Genomic DNA, 19,996 nt, shown 5'->3' with positions numbered 1-19,996 from the left:
ATCCCAAACAGACAACATTTTTGGGCTACAACCCTTCTTCACACAGGGTCTGATGAAGAGTCCCAACCATGAACATCTGTCCATTTGCTGCTGCCTGATCCTGCTGAGTTCCTCCACTGGTTGTTTTTTTGCTTAAGATTACAGCATCTGCATCTATCTTTAAAAAATCTTATAATTATATTTGGATAATCAGGCATGGGAACGATGTTCATGCAAAGCATTCTTGAGAAATCGGTTTGACTCCTTTGAAAAAGAAAAACTCTCGATTTATAACCTATATTTTTATAAAAGCTAATTTATCTTTTATGTTCATTCTAAATAGATTGTTCAGTGCTCAATATTCAGCAGATTTGAGAACAAGGTTTGCCTTGAGCATTGTGTTATTACCAGGACCGCTGTTTATTTTTATATTTAGATCTTGTCCCAGCAAATTATTCCTGGGACAAGAGGAAGCAGCTCATTTATCTTATTTTTTGTAAGAATGATTGTCTATAGATTTTTAATCATTGTCCATGTTTCTTTCTTGGTTTTATTATCTTGGACATAATCTTCAGTTACTTTTAATCATGAGAATATGATAATGCGAACATAAAGGAGCTTGGCAAAATAGAAACATTTTGCTAATGTGATTGAACAACACTTTTTGACGTCCAGTGTAGCACAAAGGAAAATCAAAAGTCACCTTCACAACTAGGCCAACTGTCAATCAAAATGGTGTTACTGGTACAAGGACAGCCTTGGGAATTTCACTCCCAATCAAAACAAGTAGTTCACCTATGCCACATGAGTTCCACTCACCCGTGTATTTAGGTTATTTCGTCATGATAATCTCAACATCAAGAATTAATTTATGCCATTGCCAGTTGACCTGCCATGGAAAGCATCTGGCCTAGATCTGGAAATATTTCTACTCCTGTAGGAAAGCTTGGCACTGCCATCTTCTTGTAGATAATAAGGCAAGATGTTACCAAAATAGTTTAAAATCATATGCACTCATTCAAGATAATAGAATTATCTGACTATTCCTTCAAAGTCTGCTCTATATGGATAGCCATGGATCGAAAGTTATTTGAATTACTTGAGACATTAAGAGTGTCAAATTATTATTTTAACCTAATAAATACAGCAGGGAAACAGGCCCTTCAGCCCAACTTGCTCAAGCCCACTAAAATGCTCCATCTACATTGGTATTACTTGCCTGCTTTTGGCCCTTTTCTCTCTAAACCATTCCTATCCATATACCTGTCAAAATGTATTTTAAATGTTGTTATAGTACCTGCCATAACTACCTCCTCTGGCACCTCATTCCACATACCCACCATCCTGTGTGGAAAACGTTGCCACTCGGGTTCTATTTAATCTTTCCCCTCTCACTTTAAACCTATGTCCTCTGGTTCTTGATTCACCTACTCTAGGCAAAATACTCTTTGTTTTCACCCTATCTATTCCCCTCATGATCTTATACACCTCTATAAGATCACTCTTCATCCTCCAACATTCCAAGAAATAAAGCCCTAGCTTGCACGTTTTTCTATAGTTCAGGCCCTCAAATCCTGGCAACATCCTCATAAATCTTCTGTGCACTCTTTCCAGCTTCGCAACATCTTTCCATAGGAGGGTGACCAAAACTGACACAATACTCCAAATGCAGCCTCACCGGTGACTGTAGTTTATGACTTTAACAACTGTATGAAGTATCACATGGGGTCGAAGAGAGGTAAAAGAGTGTAAAGCTAATCAGATCTTGATTATTTGGAAACTAGCCTGTACCATTGATCATTAGTAAGGTGAGGAGCACATTTCCATGATGTGCGTCCATCCGTCGTTAGTCTAGGCTAGGGAGTTGGTGAGCTTTTTCCATAAACTGCTGTAGTACATTTGTAAAGTTACACATGCACTTACAGCAGTATTATGACTCAGCTCATGATATTTGTGACCTGAAGATACTTATTCCAAGGTACCCTGGCTCTAGCTGGCTAGTTCTCTATGATATCACTGATCTGATTACTCTAGTTGGTGGTGAGCTGCTCGATGTCGACTGTTGAGTCCATGATGATGCTGTAAGGAGGTTCAGCTGTTTGTTCGAATTGGTTATTTATCTGCCACTTTTGTGACATGAATGTTATCTGCCACCTATCTTCTGAAACTTGAATGTTATCTAGATGCAATGCTACATAAAGTTTGAGTTCAGTTTTAGTTCATTGTCACGTGTACCGATGTACAGTGAAAAGATCTTGTTACATGCGAACCAGTCAGCGGAAAGACAATACATGATTACAATTGAGCCATTCACAGTGTACAGATACATGATAAGGGAATAACGTTTCGTGCAAGATAAAGCCAGTAAAGTCCAATCAAAGATAGTCTGAGGGTCACCAATGGCTTAGATAGTAGTTCAGGACTGCTCTCTAGTTGCAGTAGGATGGTTCAGTTGCTTGATAACAACTGGGAAGAAACTGTCCCTGAATCTGGAGACTACTTGATTTATGAAGAAGCTGTAATTAAAGTTGTTATGTGGAACTATCAGCAAGCAGTCTCCAGCAGTTATGAAAGAAAGAAATTCATTAACACCAATGATGTAATCCTGAGGAACTATCTAAAGGACATAGATTGGACTCCACAAACTTTGTGTCAGACGTGACTCCAATTACTCTCCAGCGATTTCTTTTAACTGACTGTTATTATTTTTGGTGATATTCAAATAATTGAGCTAATGGAGTTGAATTATAAATCTGCCTTGCTTTAGCTAACTTCAAAATCAATCATCTAATTTATTCACATTTAAATTTTGATCAGTCAACAATAACAATGGGCCCAAAGTCTTCATGTTAAAGCAAAACTCCCAAGAAAATCTATTTTCAATCTTTTTAGAATTAAACGCTTGTGAACAATGTGATGCTAAAAATGAATTGTCTTATGTGGGAATTTGCCAAATCCTTAAGATAAATTGATACATACATGTTAATTGATATTCATACATTATTTTGTTTTTATATAATAAATGCCCTCCATCAAATCCCCATTATGTTCTAATTAAAACTAACTCTGATGCTAAAACCAGTTTTGACGAACAGAGCCAAGGGCACACGAAATACAAATGCGTACATTTTTACTTTAAATGCGTTAATCCTATTTAAAGTAAATAGGGGACATTAAATCAAATTTATGCATTTTAGGGAGTATTCTAAAATGGTCTGTAAAATACTTTGTTAACAAAGTTGAATCTGATTTAATGTGTGAACTCTGTTTGTTCTTACGTCTGTGCTGCTTGATGCATTTGCAAGAATTCTAGTTAGAGGTTTGGGTTTCATGCAAGTATGTGCACATCCATAGATAGTTCAGTCTGACGCTTCAATAGGTATTTACAAACATAACTTGAATTAATGTAACTCCCTTTAATGTTGTAAAATATCCTAGGGCATTTTACAAGTGTATTATCAAGCCAAAGTTGATATCCAGACCTCATTTTAAAAAATAAGGTAGGTTGATGAACAAAAAACATGATTAGAGCAAGTTCTTAGGATCATTGTAAGTTAAACAAGCAAATTGGTTTAGGGATGATTCCCAGAGATAAGAGCTGTAACAACAAACAAACGTTGCAAATAGTGGAATGAATTTCAGGGATTATGATGGAGGCAAAATTGGAGGATTTAGATATCATGGACGTTTATCAGGCTGGTGTCGGGAAGAAGGTGTAGGAACCTGAAAACTGTAATGTCCAGGTTCAGGAGCAGCTTCTTCCCAAAAACCATCAGGGTTTTAAACACTGCAACCACAAAATAAGCTCTGAACCACAAAGACTTGCGGGCATTACATATTCTGTTTTAAAATTTATTATGGCATGTACTGAATGCCATATTACATATCTGTTGTGCTGCTGCAAGTAAGAATTTCATTGTTCCATTTCGAGACATATAACAGTAAAACACTCTTCATTCTTGTGATCGCATCTACACACTTAACTTAACTTAATTGTCTGATAACAGCAAGAAATAAGTTGTTCCTATATCTTGTGGTATGTGCTTGTCTGCCTAACAAGAGAGGGGAAAAGAGGGAATTAATTATGTTGGCTGCTTTCCTAAGGCAATGTGAAGTGTTGGTAGAGTCGATGGGGGGAGGTGGTGGTTGCATGATAGATTGGGCTGCATCCACAACTTTGCAATTTCTTGTCGGCTTGGGCAGATCAGGTGCCAAACCAAGTTACGATGCATTCTGCTAGAATGCTTTCCATATGGTGCATCTGTAGAAATTGGCAGGAGTCATTGAGACATGCTGAACTTCCTTACTGTTCTGAGGAATTAGAAGAGAACCGAGAAACTGCAGATGCCTGAATTTTGAAGTTAGTGTGCTTTCTTGGCCTTGGTGTCAATGTGGTTGGACCAGGAGAAATAATAGGAGATATTTACACTCTGGAATTGACGCTCTCAGCACTTCCACTTCAGCACCATTGATGCCGATTTGGACATGTACGCCACCCCATTTTCTGAAGTCGGTAACCAGCTCCTTTTTTTGGACTAATATTGAAGGAGAGTGTTGACCTGACATCATGTTACTAACCTCTCTATCTCTTTCCTGTACTCTGACTTGTTATTGTTTGAGATCTAGCCCACTACTGTATCTGCAAACTTGTAAATGAAACTAGAGCAGAATTTGGCTATACAGTCTCAACTGTACAAGGAGTATGATAAGAGGCTTATCAGCTTGCAGAGCACCAGTGTTGAGAATTATCATGGAGACTTTTTGACATTTATCTTTACTGATTGTGGTCTATACATCAGGAACTTGAGGATTTAGTTGCACAGGGTGTGCTGAATCCTAGGTCCAGGAATAGGTGTTGTTGGTCGGAGGGAAGGAGGAAATCTGAAGAAGGGTCTCGACACAAAACATCACCCATTCCTTCTCTCCAGAGATGCTGCCTGACCCGCTGAGTTACTCCAGCATGTTGTGTCTGTCCAGGAATGGAGATGTTTGGTTGGAATTATGGTGTTGTAGGTAAAGCTATAGTCGATAAACAGGACTCTGATCTAGATATCCAGATCTTCTAGAGACGACTACAGAGCCAGGAAAATGGCATCAGTTGTGAACCTGTTGTGACATAGGTGAATAGCAGTGGATCAAGGGTGTCTAGGAGAATGGAGTTGATGTGGGCACAATCAGCCTCTTGAAGCACTTCATGATGGTGGATGTCAGAGCCACTGGAAAGTTGTCATTAAGACATGCCATCTTGCTTTTCTTTGACACTGGGATGATAGTAGTCCCTTAAAGCAGGTGTAAACCTCCGAAAGGAGTAGGGAGGTGTTAAAGATGTCCATAAATTTTCCTGCCAATTGCCCCATGAAGGTTCTGAAGACGTGGCTAGTTGCTTTCTGCGGGTTCACTCTCAGGAAGGCAGACCTAACTTCTGCAAGGGTAACTGCACCTACAGGTGCTCCTCAAAACTGGTCATTTCCACCGACCTTCTGCTCAAAGCAATCATTGAATGCATTGGGTAAGGGATGTGTTGTTGCCAGTGATACTGCAAGCCATTGAAGTCTAAGATGGCCTGTGCATGCATGAATGTGTACACGTGCATATGTATGGCTGTATAAGATTGTTGGTTTTGATTTTGCGTATATTTATTTGGATGGCTGTGAACGATCGTGCACAGGAGGTATATGTCGATATAAGCTCTTGATTGCATGTACAAAACTCTGGCTTTGTCAAACTGATTGTGCCTGCTTAAGCATGCATGCAAGTCTATGCATAAATGTGTGTGCAACCAGCTGTGTGCAACTTCAGCTTTGTGTATACATTTATGGGTGGGAAGCTTTTGCATCAGTCTTGCTGACACAGCAGTAAATGGAACATTCCACTCACTATAAATAAACATGGATTAAACAGGATTGATTAGGAACTTTAAATTCTGCATCCTGCCAGCAGGATCTGTGAAACTGATGACTTTACATTTGTCTTGTGTAATGCGATTCCTCTTCAACTCCCAAGTGAAGTAAAAGTGTTGCCATCTGTTCTCATTAGAACTTGTTTAAGATGAGTTTGCTCCAAATAGCAACAATATGTTAAAAGTTTTATTTTTAAAAGCATTGTTCCATTTGTAATTTTTTTCCTCCTGGAAATTATTTGCAATGGTTTTTTAATAATCTGTGTCTCGAAAGATATTACTTAAAATGGTCATCATTTATGACATTCCAGAAAAGAGTAATGAAAGATCATAGTATTTCTGTTTTGTTTAAATAGGAAGAAAACTGAATCTGTGCTTGGTTTCGGAAAGTAATTTTAAAATATAAAATTCTGAAGCCACAGATCTAACAATGTTAAACATGTGAAGAAAATACTAAATGCTAACTGCAAAAAGAAAAGAAAACTTCACAAATAGCTTGCTAATGTTCCTCAAGATGAGAGATAATTTGCATCCCTTGTCTCCTCCCACCTGCACACCTGTCTGGGTATGGCTATGCACAACTTCAGACAATACCAGGTCTTCTGAAATAACCTAACAAGAGATACTTCAATAAGATTAATGTCCTAGCTGGCAAGGACCTCAAAACTGCTGCAGCTTTTCTCAGAGAGCACCTCACAGACAACTCTCGCCCCACAAGAGCTGTAAAACATCAATGGCTGCCTTGAAGTCCACCATAATCAGCACCTCTAAGGGGACTCTTTGCTTCACTATCACAAACAACCAAGTGAATGAGCAACTAATTAGTCACAAATTTAAGGTGTTCTTAGAATGCAAGTTTCACTTCAAGGAAAAAAAGTTGTTCAGCAGGTAGCTGAAGGCAGATATCCAGCAGACAACCTGGAACCTAATGTGGATAGAAAGGTGAGGATCAACTCTTCGACAGCCATAATATAAGCAGGTTCTTCAGTGTTGTGAAAACCATCTATTGTCCAAACATCAAAGATCATTTCTTATTCCAAGCCAGGAACAGGACTGAGAAGGAACATCTTGATTCTTCCTGGAAGACACATTCCGAAGAGCAGCTAAACCATAACTCGGTCCTTGACAGCAGTACCCTTGACTTCATCCCACACCACCTTTTAAGTCAACCTTGCTGTCACTTGTGGGCAAAAAATCGTGGAAAAGAACACGTCCCAACTAAATAACTAACAAAGCCGCAGAAACAGACCATATCTCAGCAGTGAAAAACTTCAATCACTTATCCATAATCTCATTGTTGCAACTTGAAGGAGAAGGATATATCGGGGCAGAGACACTATGGTTATGTTCATTATCAAGAAGGACAAGCTTGAATGGGTTAGCTGCAGCTGGATCTTCCTGCATCTGCCGCAGGAAATGGTATCACCAAGTTCCCCAAATCACAGTGACCTTCACTGTGTGATAAATCACAGAACCAGCCTGACCATACTTAGCCCAAGAAAAGGCTTTGAATTAATCATTCAGGAGGGAAGAATAAAACACAGAAATCCAGAGTAAGCCCGCACCCAATCACTTATAACTGTCAGACATTTCTGCACCATCTGTGGTCTTGCAATGGCACGAGCATCCACAAAACTGGGGTGGTTTACACAAAAGATAATCCCACTGAAGATCCCAACTCAGTACCATTAGAAATCAATCAAAGCATTACTGCCAACTATAAAAATTCTGAGATAAAAATGAAATTTTCAAAAGTTTAATTTACCTTTCTCTCCCCTCAGACTTCCTTCAGTTGCAGCCAAGATTCCGATACATTCTGCACTTGGTAAGCAGAATAGTACGGATTTTCTAGCCAGCCCACCCAAACCTAACATCAGGAAGAAAAAGTGAATTATTTATCAAAAAACTCCCGATAGTTCAGAAATCCAGATAATTCAACATTTGGCTCACCAGGTGCTGATGACTGTGTTCCCCTAAACCCCCATCATTGGGCCCCGAGTCTCAGCGCACCCTTTCAACAAATTAAGGCCATGTTCCCTACATGGTTTTGAAACTCAGCTGATTTTTTTTTCCCCACACTTTCCTTTAACTTACCAAATTCACCATAAGAGTTATTATACTGAAGATGGACACAAAAAGCTGGAGTAACTCAGCAGGACAGGCAGCATCTCTGGAGAGAAGGAATGTGTGATGTTTCAGGTCGAGGCCCTTCTTAATAACAGTTATTATACTGTTGTTAGCATCTTTAAAAAAAACAGTGCTGGGGTATCTTGGGCTCAGAATTCCTAGGTCAAAATGCTAAATTCCTGTAAACACGATTTATATACCTTGGCCACATTCAGTTTATGGCATATTCAGTGTAGAAGCCTCTGATGGGTGTTTATATCTGTCTGGGCAGAAGTGTATGTTTAAGTGATCCATTGATATGCATGAAGCTGACTCGACCTATTGTCAACCTGCTATCCTATCGATACCTTATAAAACAAGCAGGTTCCTGTTATCATTACTTTCCCAGCTCTCCAGAATGTTTTAATTAAGCTTAGTTATTGTCAGCAACAAAATGTATTGATTCACAGAATGCAGATTGAACTTGCATTTTTCAGCATGATGGTACAGACAAATTTTGCCACATAAATGTTTTTGTTGTACTGGAATCAGCATTCAACATTTTAACCTTTTAATAATTCACCATCCGATCTGCCATACAGAAATCTAAACTGGGCAGTTGCATTGATTTTTCACACCCCATGCTTACCCTTGATTGGCTGCAAACAACAAATTGAGTCTTTAATGTCCCATTCACCCGTTTCTTTTCTTTGTTCACCTTCAGTAATTTACCATTTAATAGGCTCTCCCTGTTGTCACTTCTCTCACTACACTTGTGACCACAGTGGCCTCCATAATGTTTGGGACAAAGACCCATCATTTATTTATTTGCCTCTGTACTCCACAATTTGAGATTTGTAAGAGAAACAAAATCACATGTAGTTAAGGTGCACATTGTCAGATTTTAATAAAGGCCATTTTTATACATTTTGGTTTCACCATGTAGAAATTACAGCAGTGTTTATACATAATTGGCCCATTTCAGGGCACCATAATGTTTGGGACACAGCAATGTCATGTAAATGAAATTAGTCATGTTTAGTATTTTGTTGCATATCCTTTGCATGCAATGACTGCTTGAAGTCTGCGATTCATGGTCATCACCTGGGTGTCTTCTCTGGTGATGCTCTGCCAGGCCTATATTGCAGCCATCTTTCGCTTATGCTTGTTTTGGGGACTAGTCCCCTTCAGTTTTCTCTTCAGCATATAAAAGGCATGCTCAATTAGGTTTAGATCAGGCGATTAACTTGGCCACTCAAGAATTTACCATTTTTTAGCTTTGAAAAACTCCTTTGTTGCTTTAGCAGTATATTTGGGATCATTGTCTTGCTGTAGAATGAACCGCCAGCCAACGTTTTGAGGCATTTGTTTGATCTTGAGCAGATAGGATGTGTCTATACACTTCATAATTCATTATGCTACTACCATCAGCACTTGTATCATCAATGAAGATAAGTGAGCCAGTACCTTCAGCAGCCATACGTGCCCAGGCCATAACACCCCCACCCACCGTGTTTCACAGATGAGGTGGTATGCTTTGGATCTTGGGGGGTTCCTTCTCTCCTCCATACTTGCCATCACTCTGATATAAGTTAAGTTTCATCTCATCTGTTCACAAGACCTTTTTTCCAGAACTGTGGTTGCTCTTTTAAGTACTTCTTGGAAAACTGTAACCAGGCCATCCTATTTTTGCGACTAACCAGTGGTTTGCATCTTGCAGTGTAGCCTCTGTATTTCTGTTCATGAAGTCTTCTGCGGACAGTGGTCATTGACAAATGCACACCTGACTCCTGAAGAGTGTTTCTGATCTGTCGGACAGGTGTTTGGGAATTTTTCTTTATTATAGAGAGAATTCTTCTGTCATCAGCTGTGGAGGTCTCCCACGGCCTGCCAGTCCCTTTGCGATTAGTAAGCTCACCTGTGCTCTCTTTCTTCTTAATGATGTTCCAAACAGTTAATTTTGGTAAGCCTAAGGTTTGGCTGATGTCTCCTACAGCAATCTTGTGCCTGCATTAAGGAGGCAATTAAACACACCTGAGCAATTACAAACACCTGTTAAGCCATGTGTCCGAAATATTATTGTGCCCTGAAATGGAGGGACTATGTGTAAACATAGCTGTAATTTCTACATGGTGAAACCAAAATGTATAAAAATCCCCTTTAATAAAATCTGACAATGTGCACTTTAACCACATGTGATTTTTTTCTATTACAAATCTCAAATTGTGGAGTACAGAGGCAAATAAATAAATAATGGGTCTTTATCCCAACCATTATGAAGGGCACTGTATATTGTATTAAACTCCATCTTGCCTCGTTGCCTGTTTATTTTCCATCTCAGGAATATCACTCATAATTGGCTGCCACACCCAACTTGGTAACATCCAAAAGCCTCAACCCCATGGATATTATTTTTTCCTTTAATCATTGAAAAAATATAAACAGAAGTACAAACAATGACCCTCCTTCTTCTCAGGCAGTACCCGAGGGTTGATAATGACTTGATTTGACACCAGTCAATCACATTCGATAATCTTCATGTCAGTTTATTGGTATTTCTGTACATGCTAAGCAGAATTTCAATTATTTTGAAATACTAGAATTACACTCGCTGGCTAACTAATGTGAGATTCAAATATTAACATAATATGGTCAGCATTAAAGCAAACTTTCAGCAGACAATAATGTAGCTTGTGTCCCTTTGGTTCTCTGACCACATTATATAATCAGATTGTTAACTGATTTGACAAGCAATGCAACTACCTGCTAATCAAGGGAGGTTAGTAATTGTGGTTTATATCTGGATTCCCCTCCCCTGCAATCTCCTACCACAGAAGCTTCCTCAGCCCAGCCACTTGGGTATTATTTCTAACACCTGCGAAACAGCCTTTCATTCAGGCCTGGGATTTTTTTTGCTATATTTTAAGATGAATGAGCTACATACAATAGGCCAAAATGGTCCTGTCTATTAAGATTTTTGTCGTTATTCCAGAGATTGCAACCGAACTGTTAACCTCATGCTGATGGTCTTAGATTGCTTGCATCTCCCGTATTTTGTGTATTACTGACTGCCAGAGTTATTTCACTTTATATCTCTCTCCACATTAGAGGTTAAGATTGGATTAATCAACTAACCATCTGTGAAGTGTCAAAAACTAATTTATCCCCCTTGGTGCTTTCATTTAGGGGAAATACTGCAAACACTATTACCGGGAAAGTGAATCAGCTGGAGACTATTCTCATCCAACTTCAGGATGATCTCCGAAAGGTACTGACTCTTAACCATTTGTTCCTTTCATCCATGTCACCATTTAAAACATTCATGCGTTGCATTAAAAATACAGCTTCTTGCCTCTTGAAAACCACACTTCCTTTACACATCATCCCCAACCAGTCCCCTGCAAGATCCTCTCTGTCATCCTCATTCAACCTTTTCTACTCTATTCAGTCCCCATTTTTCTTGTCCTCCTATGCATCCTTCTTCAAAGATTCTGGCAACACTGATGTTTTGCTGTAAGTATCCTCCCTTTCACACTTGTCTTCCCTACCCTCTTTCAATCTTTTGCTCATTCCTTTCTGCAGACATGTGACATTGCTACAGAACTACAAGTGGTGGATCTGAAGTACATGAGAATAGGACTAGCAGGCATGGTTCCTTGTACATTCCCCATTATTCACTAAGATCTCTGGTCTCAACTCCATTATCCTGCTTGATCATATTTGACTGCCCTGCAATGGAAAAATCCCTGGCACAGCTTTTAATGTACCTAAAGACTCAACAGCCACAGCTGTCTGAGGTAAAAACATCTAGATTCACATGCCTCAGAGAATAAATTTCTCCTCAACTCAGCTGTAAGTGACCAACTTCTTATCATGGGACTATGTCCCCTTGTTTTTATCTAGCTTATTAACCCGTTTCATTAAGATTGCCTCTCGCTTTGCTAATAAACAAGGTGATAAACCCATTCAACTCGATGCTTCTTCATATGATAACCTCATCAGCCCAAAATCAAACTAGTAAACCTTCACCACTTTAAACCCAACACTTTCTTTAATGAGGTAAAACTGTATGCAAAATATAAGGTGTTGCCTCACCAAAGGTACAGTTGTAGAGAACTCCACAAGATCACATCTGGAATGTTACATACAACCTAGTCATGCAGCACGGCAACAGGGCCGTTGGCCCATCTTGGCCATGCCAACCAAGATGCACCCTCAATGCTGGTCTGTGCTGACTCTTATATCTCTCTAAACTGTTCCTATCCATGTACTTGCCTTAATTTATTTTAAATGTTATTGTACCCATGTCAACTACTTCTGGCAGTTCGTTCTATATACCGACTATTTTCCGTTTGAAAAAGTTTCCCTTCAGATTTCTTTGCAATCTTTCCCTTCTCACCTTAAATCGATGCCCTCTAGTTCTTGATTCCCCTACCTTGGGGAAAAAGACTGCATTCACCATGTCCATTCACATCATGATTTTATACATCCCTCTCAGCCCTTATTCAGCCTCTTGTGCTCCAAAAAATAAAGTCGAAACCTACCTAACTTCTCCTCTACAGCTTAGGCCCTCGAGTCATGGTAACATCCTTGTAAATCTTCTGTATTCTTTCCAGCTTAATGACATCCTTCCTGTGCCAAGTGACCAAAACTGAACAAGTACTCCAAGTGCAGCCTCACCAATGTTTTGTACAACTGTTATACTCAATTCCTTGATTGATGAAGACCAATGTTCCAAAAGTCACCATCACCCATTCCACCATACATGTAGATCCCTCGCCAGGGATAACACTCCCCAGGGTCCTACCTTTTACTGTGAAGATCCTGCCCTGGTTTGACTTCCGAAAATGCAATGCCTCACACATATCAAAATTAAACTCCATTTTTTACACCTTGGCCCACTTGCCCAGCTGATCAAGATCTTACTGTAATTCTTGATAACTATCTTCACTGTCTATGATACCACTTATTTTAGTTGCCATCCTCACATTTCTTAATCATGTCTTGTTCATTCTCATCAAAATCATTGATATGGACGAAAGAACATTTCACAAAACTATAAAATATTGCACATTTGTAGGTTGTCACACTATTTGAAGTTTAATAATTTTCTTTTGAAGAAAAAACAATGGGAAATATAGCTAATAAATACACATTTCTGTTCCATTTCATGTCAATTAACCAAGCTTGGTGACCAACTTAATTAAGTGAAGCCTCATTATGCCAATTAAAAAAGCACAGACATGAATTGTAACACCTTGGTGAAACTACAAATTGCAAGGAAACACATAGCACAAGATCTAATTTGCCAAAGTCTTGCAGTGTGCAGAGGAACGTAACGTGTGCTTCTCGTGTAATAATTGTCTGGGCAGGAAAAGGAAGACAAGGCGATGCTCCAGGCTGAGGTCCACCATCTGCGACATGATAACCTGCGGCTTCAAGAGGAGTCACAAACCGCTGCTGCACAGTTACGGAAATTTACTGAATGGTTCTTCAACACCATAGACAAGAAGTCCTGATGATGAGAACCGTGATCAAAAGCTCGAGCTGAAAGATTCATTAACTCCTAGAATGTTATACTAATCTGTTCAGAAATAAGTATAGGTGTTGTAGCTATAATTATATGTCTGGTTCTGTTCATTCAAATACACTGACAAGAATCCAGTTAAACCCAGCGGTTGAACATGCCAAGGGCCTCACAGCCTCGCGTAATGTAAAATAGAAACTTCAGATGGTAACTTCAATGTAAAAGGTGCTCTATTTTTTGTAATTAGTTTCTTTCCATTGTCGCAGTGTTATAGCAATAAGACTTTAGTGATATCCCGCAGGGCTTTGTTTGGAATTTAGCACTAGTCTGATGAAGCAGGTTTAGATACAATTACTTTAGGGGAATGTTCATTTGCTGGAATAAACATTAGTGCCTGAAACAAGCAGTGTTCTGATGTTTAAAGCTACACTTGCCTTTTGAATGGCTCACTACTAAATCTACAACTTCACTGATTTTTGTACAGTTCACTTAAGGCTGTAGGATCAATGGTACACCATTCTATAAAGAGTGTGTACATAGTGAGTCAGCAAGTCACTTGTACAATGCCAAATTTGTTTATCTTTGTACAGAAGCTCTAAATGAAAAGTGTCTTGTATTTAACAATTATTTTAAATTATTTAACCTTAAATTGTTAACTTTAAGTTTTGTTTATCTGCACTATGGAAAACCAGTTTGCTGTAAATTGTGTTGTCTGTAGCTCGTCAGTACAAAGACTGTCATGGTTTGTAGTAAATTTAACATTTGGATGCTGCTAGTATATAATATTCCATGGTTTGTACGCTTTGAGAAATGTGTTCTTTTTAAACTACTTCATTTGAAATGTGACATACAGTTGCTTTTTTAATAAATGTAGGACAAAGTTAGTTGCTCAATTTTTTACCTTTTTGATCTTTTTATGTTTTAAGCAACCTATTATGACATCTCAGCTTTTTAAATCATCCAAATGTGGTGCTTATGTTAGTTTAACAATGCACATGGAACATACATGTTGGGAACCTCTAAAACACTGATCACCTGCAATTAGCGCAATGGGTCCAATTGTGCATTACACTCTCTCTAGAATGCCCTTAACAAAAGATATAATAAGTTCTTCATTATGTGACCATTCTGATCTACTGGAGAAAAAGTGGAGTTATTCTCAGATCAGGTTTTGAGAACTGATTTGGTAGTGTTCAAAAATCTTGAATGTTCTAAAGGAAATAAATTAAGAGAAAATATCTATTGACAAAATAAGTGAGAACCAGTGCACATTTTGAAGGGGGTTATCAAAAAAAAGACAAAGGCACTACAAGGATCAGTATTTTGATGTGGCAATTTCACTTCTTGGAAGGATAGTGGAAGTAATTTTAATGAGGAATTACAGTAAACCATCATTTTAACAGATCTCTTTATAACAGATTTTGGTTGTAGTGGACGGACCTTCTGACGCAGTCCCACTCGCAAGGGACACCAGTTAGCCCTTCTTCACTCACTGCATGGTCCGTTGACTCAACTGTTGTTGCGGCTCACATTGTAGCCCCTCAGGACAGTGCTTTTTTCAGGTGACAGGAGAGATGGGGGAGCCCCATTGTGACTGCGCATCCTGTCGGGAGTTGATGGGGAGCCCCATTGTGACCGAGACGTCCTGAAGAATGCGCGTCCTGTCAGGAGTTACAACGTGAGCCACAATAACAGCGGCATCAACCAGTGAAGAAGGGCTTGCTGGTCCAGACCAGCACTTAGTTTTAAAGTTAAATGACACAAAGTGCTCAAGTAACTCAGCAGACTGAATCAGTCTGAAGAAGGGTCCCGACATCACCTATGCACATGTTCTCCAGAGATGCCGCCTGACCCGCTGAGTTACTCCAGCATTTTGTTCTTTTGTATACTAACCATCATCTCCAATTCTTTGTTTTATCTACATACAATAATGGTTATAGCGGACAATCAGCAATAACAGATACCAGTTTCTCCCCCTCTCCCAAGGTCTGTTATAATGAGGGTTTACTGTATTAAGCATTGGACAGGAAACTGAATTGTTTATTGTAAATTAGGAATGTCCACAAGGGCTAGATGAACTAATCTGTAAAGCATCACTCACCAGGTGTTCAGGTGTGAGCTTTAAATCCAACTCTTCCAATTGGGCTGAATCAGTGGTCCTTATTCCCTGAGACTCGATTATCCCAAAGGAATGCTATTCCATATTTGAAGATCTTGTTCTGGTCACTTCTTGCTGCACCTTATCTAGAGGAAGGGAAAATGAAACCAATTAATTACAACTTAGCTCATATGGAGTAACTTGGGCTTTTTTTAAAGATGCTTGCTTTGAGCACTGCTCAAGGCATCAAAGGAATAACATCTAGAGCATTGCGGTCCTGAAAAATGTAATGGTACAACACGTTCCCTTCCCCCACCACCTGGAACTGTAAATGTCATGATGCCAATTTGCAAATGTTCTGACCCCCTGGAGTCAGGATTACAAGTAGTGAGATTGAATATCTCAACTCAACACAGTTGGTTAAATGACCAACTTCACCAGTAAAAGAGCTCCCGCACCAGACATTAAATTGCTTTGTGCTGGCAACTTCTAAATCCAAACCGAAGGAAAGCATATGAAAAAGAGGACATTAGATCATTATCCTGGCAGAGCACAGGTATTCCATGGTCTGATGCACTAATTCCCTTAAAGGTAAAGTCTGTTCCAAGGATAACAGTTTAATTGGCCAATGATGTCTTTCACATAATTATGAAATTAATTGGCTTCAGAACAAAAATTCTGAAACCACTGTTTTTCTAACAACAGGTACTTCTGCCCTTGCTATTTCTAGCATTTTATGTTTTCATTCTGCTACTTTGTGATTTGCCTGCTGATAAATTGCAAAGAAGTCTTACTCTATTTACAATTTATTTTCTGAAATCTTTGCTCAGTTTGTCCCCTGACTTATTTGACCAGAACAATCTGAGAACTGTAGAGCACTTAGTTCAATTCCCTGCGGTGAAAGTAAGGTGTGATTAAATTGAGGCATGATTAAATCAAGGGAACTGGTATTAAAGTTTTCAGCAGCACATTTAGAAGGAATGACTGAAAACTGGCAATTAGAAGATTCAGCAAAATCTCCCAGTATCTGAGAGTATATGAAAGCAGAGCAGAATTGAAAACCTAAGGAACTAACAGCCCTGTGCAAGAACAATGACATCTCAGGGCGCCCTGTCTGGGTGCGGCCCTGTTGAGGGAAGTGCCCTGTGAGAAAGGTGTGAGTCTTTGGCTGCGAGTCTTCGGCAAGGAGGATACACTTGTTTTTGAGCCTGATTTGTTTTTTGACACTAAAGTAATGGCAGACAAGCTGGTGCAGTGTGTCTCCTGCAGGATGTGGGGCGGTAGGGACACCACTGGAGCTTCTGGGAGCTATACCTGCAAGAATTGTGTCCAGGTGCACCTCCTGAATGGACGTGTTGTGGAGTTGGAGAAGCAGCTGGATGATCTCAGAGCGATCCGGGAATACGAGAGTTTCCTGAACAGGACCTACTGTGAGGCTGTCACGCCAAGGGTCCAGGTCGAGCAAAGGTGGGAGACCGTTTCAAAGGGGAGTAAACATGGACTACAGGAGACCCCGGTGGCTGTGCCTATTGCAAACACGTACACCCTCTTAGGAGCTGTTGGGGCAGAAGACGCTTCCAGTCTGAGCGGCGGACAGGTCGGTGGCTCTAATCCAGGCAAGGAGACCCGACCGGGAAGACCGAAGTCGGGAAGAGCCATAGTAGTGGGTGACTCCATTCGGACAGTAGATTCTGTTGCCGCAGGCGGGACCTGAGGATGGTCTGTTGCCTCCCTGGTGCCAGGGTTCAAGACATCACGGACCGGCTTCAGAACATCCTAGTGAGGGAAGGTGATTAACCGGAAGTAGTTGTGCACGTGGGCACGAGCGACGTCGGGAGGAAGAGGAAGGAGGTACTGCAACGTGAGTTTAGAGAGCTGGGAAGAAGACTGAGAAGTAGGATGTCGAGGGTGGTTATCTCTGGATTGCTTCCTGTACCTCGTGCGAGTGAGAGAGATCGGGGATATGAATCTATGGCTGTGGGATTAGTGCAGGGAGCAGGGATTTAGATTTCTTGACCACTGGGATCTCTTCGAGGATAGGGATGACCTGTACACCTTAGGGATGAATGTTACACCTTAACAGCAGGGGGACCAACATTCTGGCAGGCAGGTTTGCTAGTGTTACACGTGTGAGTTTAAACTAAGTAGTGGGGGGGGAGGGGTTGACAAATTGGGAATATGAAGATGGAGTTAAAGGGGAAGCGAATACAGGAGAAATTGCAAAGGACTCTAGAATAAATGGGAAGGAAAGTTCTAGTTGAGATAAGAGAGTAAGGTGAGGTGTGAGAGGGGAGGTGAATACCGAAGGTAAAGTATTGTATTTAAATGCGCAAAGTATAAAAAATAAAGTGGATGAGCTTGAGGCTCAGTTAGACATTGGCAAGTATGACGTTGTGGGAATTACAGAAACATGGCTATAAGAGGACCAGGGCTGGGAACTGAATATTCAGGGGTATACGACCTACCGAAAAGACAGACAGGTGGGCAGACGGGGTGGGGTTGCTCTGTTGGTAAGGAATGATATTCACTCCCTTGCGAGGGGTGACATAGAATTAGGAGATGTAGAATCAGTATGGATAGAAATGAGAAATTGTAAGGGTAAAAAGACCCTAATGGGAGTTATCTACAGGCCCCCAAACAGTAGCCTCGACATAGGGTGCAAGTTGAATCAAGAGCTAAAATTGGCATGTCGCAAATGTAATGCTATGGTAGTTATGGGAGATTTCAACATGCAGATAGACTGGGAAAATCAGGTTGGTACTGGACCCCAGGAAAGGGAGTTTGTGGAGTGCCTCCGAGATGGATTCTTAGAACAGCTTGTACTGGAGCCTACCAGGGAGAAGGCAATTCTGGATTTAGTGTTGTGTAATGAACCTGATTTGATAAGGGAACTCAAGGTAAAAGAGCCATTAGGAGGCAGTGATTATAATATGATAAGATTTAATCTACAAATTGAGAGGGAGAAGGGAAAATTGGAAGTGTCAGTATTACAGTATAGCAAAGGGAATTACAGAGGCATGAGGCAGGAGCTGGCCAGATTTGACTGGAAGGAGGTCCTAGCAGGGAAGACAGTGGAACAGCAATGGCAGGTATTCCTGGGAATAATGCAGAAGTTGCAGGATCAATTTATCCCAAAGAGGAGGAAATATTCTAAGGGGAGTAAGAGGCACCCATGGCTGACAAGGGAAGTCAAGGACAGCATAAAAATAAAAGAGAATAAGTATAACATAGCAAAGAAGAGCGAGACTCTTTTAAAGAGCAACAGAAGATAACTGAAAAGGCAATATGGGGATAAAAGATGAGGTACGAAGGTAAGCTGGCCAATAATATAAAGGCGGATAGTTAAAGCTTCTTTAGGTATGTGAAGAGGAAAAAAATAGTTAAGGCAAATGAAGACAGAAGCAGGGGAATTTATTATGGGGAACAAGGAAATGGCAGACGAGTTGAACTGGTACTTTGGATTTGTCTTCACTAAGGAAGATACAAACAATCTCCCAGATGTTCTAGTGGCCAGAGATCCGAGGGTGATGGAGGAACTGAAGGAAATTCACATTAGGCCGGAAATAGTGTTGGGTAGACTGATGGGACTGAAGGCTGATAAATCCCCAGGGCCTGATGGTCTGCATCCCAGGGTACTTAAGGAGGTGGCTCTAGAAATCATGGACGCATTGGTAATCATTTTCCAATCTTCTATAGATTCAGGATCAGTTCCTGTGGATTGGAGGGTAGCTAATGTTATCCCACTTTTTAAGAAAGGAGGGAGAGAGAAAACAGGAAATTATAGACCAGTTAGTCTGACATCGGTGGTGGGGAAGATGCTGGAGTCAATTATAAAAGACGAAATTGCAGAGCATTTGGATAGCAATAACAGGATCGTTCCGAGTCAGCATGGATTTATGAAGGGGAAATCATGCTTGACTAATCTGGAACTTTTTGAGGATGTAACTAGGAAAATGGACAGGGGAGAGCCGGTGGATGTAGTGTACCTTGACTTTCAAAAAGCCTTTGATAAGGTCCCACATAGGAGATTAGTGTGCAAAATTAGAGCACATGGTATTGGGGGTAGGGTACTGACATGGATAGAAAATTGGTTGGCAGACAGAAAGCAAAGAGTGGGGATAAATGGGTCCCTTTCAGAATGGCAGGCAGTGACTAGTGGGGTACTGCAAGGTTCGGTGCTGGGACCGCAGCTATTTACAATATACATTAATGACTTGGATGAAGGGATTAAAAGTAACATTAGCAAATTTGCAAATGACACAAAGCTGGGGGGCAGTGTGAACTGTGAGGAAGATGCTATAAGGTTGCAGGGTGACTTGGACAGGCTGTGTGAGTGGGCGGATGCATGGCAGATGCAGTTTAATGTGGATAAGTGTGAGGTTATCCA

At 40.3% G+C, this 19,996-nt stretch overlaps 1 protein-coding gene across 8 annotated transcripts in view; it reads left to right on the top strand.

Annotated features, from left to right (window-relative positions):
• The window catches only part of LOC144593494 (signal-induced proliferation-associated 1-like protein 2), a 389,226-nt gene extending 374,845 nt beyond the window's left edge, over window positions 1-14,381 (top strand). For all 8 annotated transcript variants that reach the window (XM_078399153.1, XM_078399151.1, XM_078399145.1 and 5 more), the window contains 2 exons: window positions 11,171-11,252; window positions 13,357-14,381. In XM_078399153.1, the coding sequence (XP_078255279.1) occupies window positions 11,171-11,252; window positions 13,357-13,503 (229 nt within the window). In that variant the 3' untranslated portion in view covers window positions 13,504-14,381. The remainder of the gene's footprint in view (window positions 1-11,170; window positions 11,253-13,356) is intronic.
• Window positions 14,382-19,996: the final 5,615 nt, after the last annotated feature.

Source organism: Rhinoraja longicauda, chromosome 5, assembly GCF_053455715.1.
Source record: "Rhinoraja longicauda isolate Sanriku21f chromosome 5, sRhiLon1.1, whole genome shotgun sequence".
NCBI lineage: Eukaryota > Metazoa > Chordata > Chondrichthyes > Rajiformes > Arhynchobatidae > Rhinoraja > Rhinoraja longicauda.
Note: the sequence above shows the minus strand (reverse complement) of the source record. Positions and strands in the feature narration are given on the sequence as shown.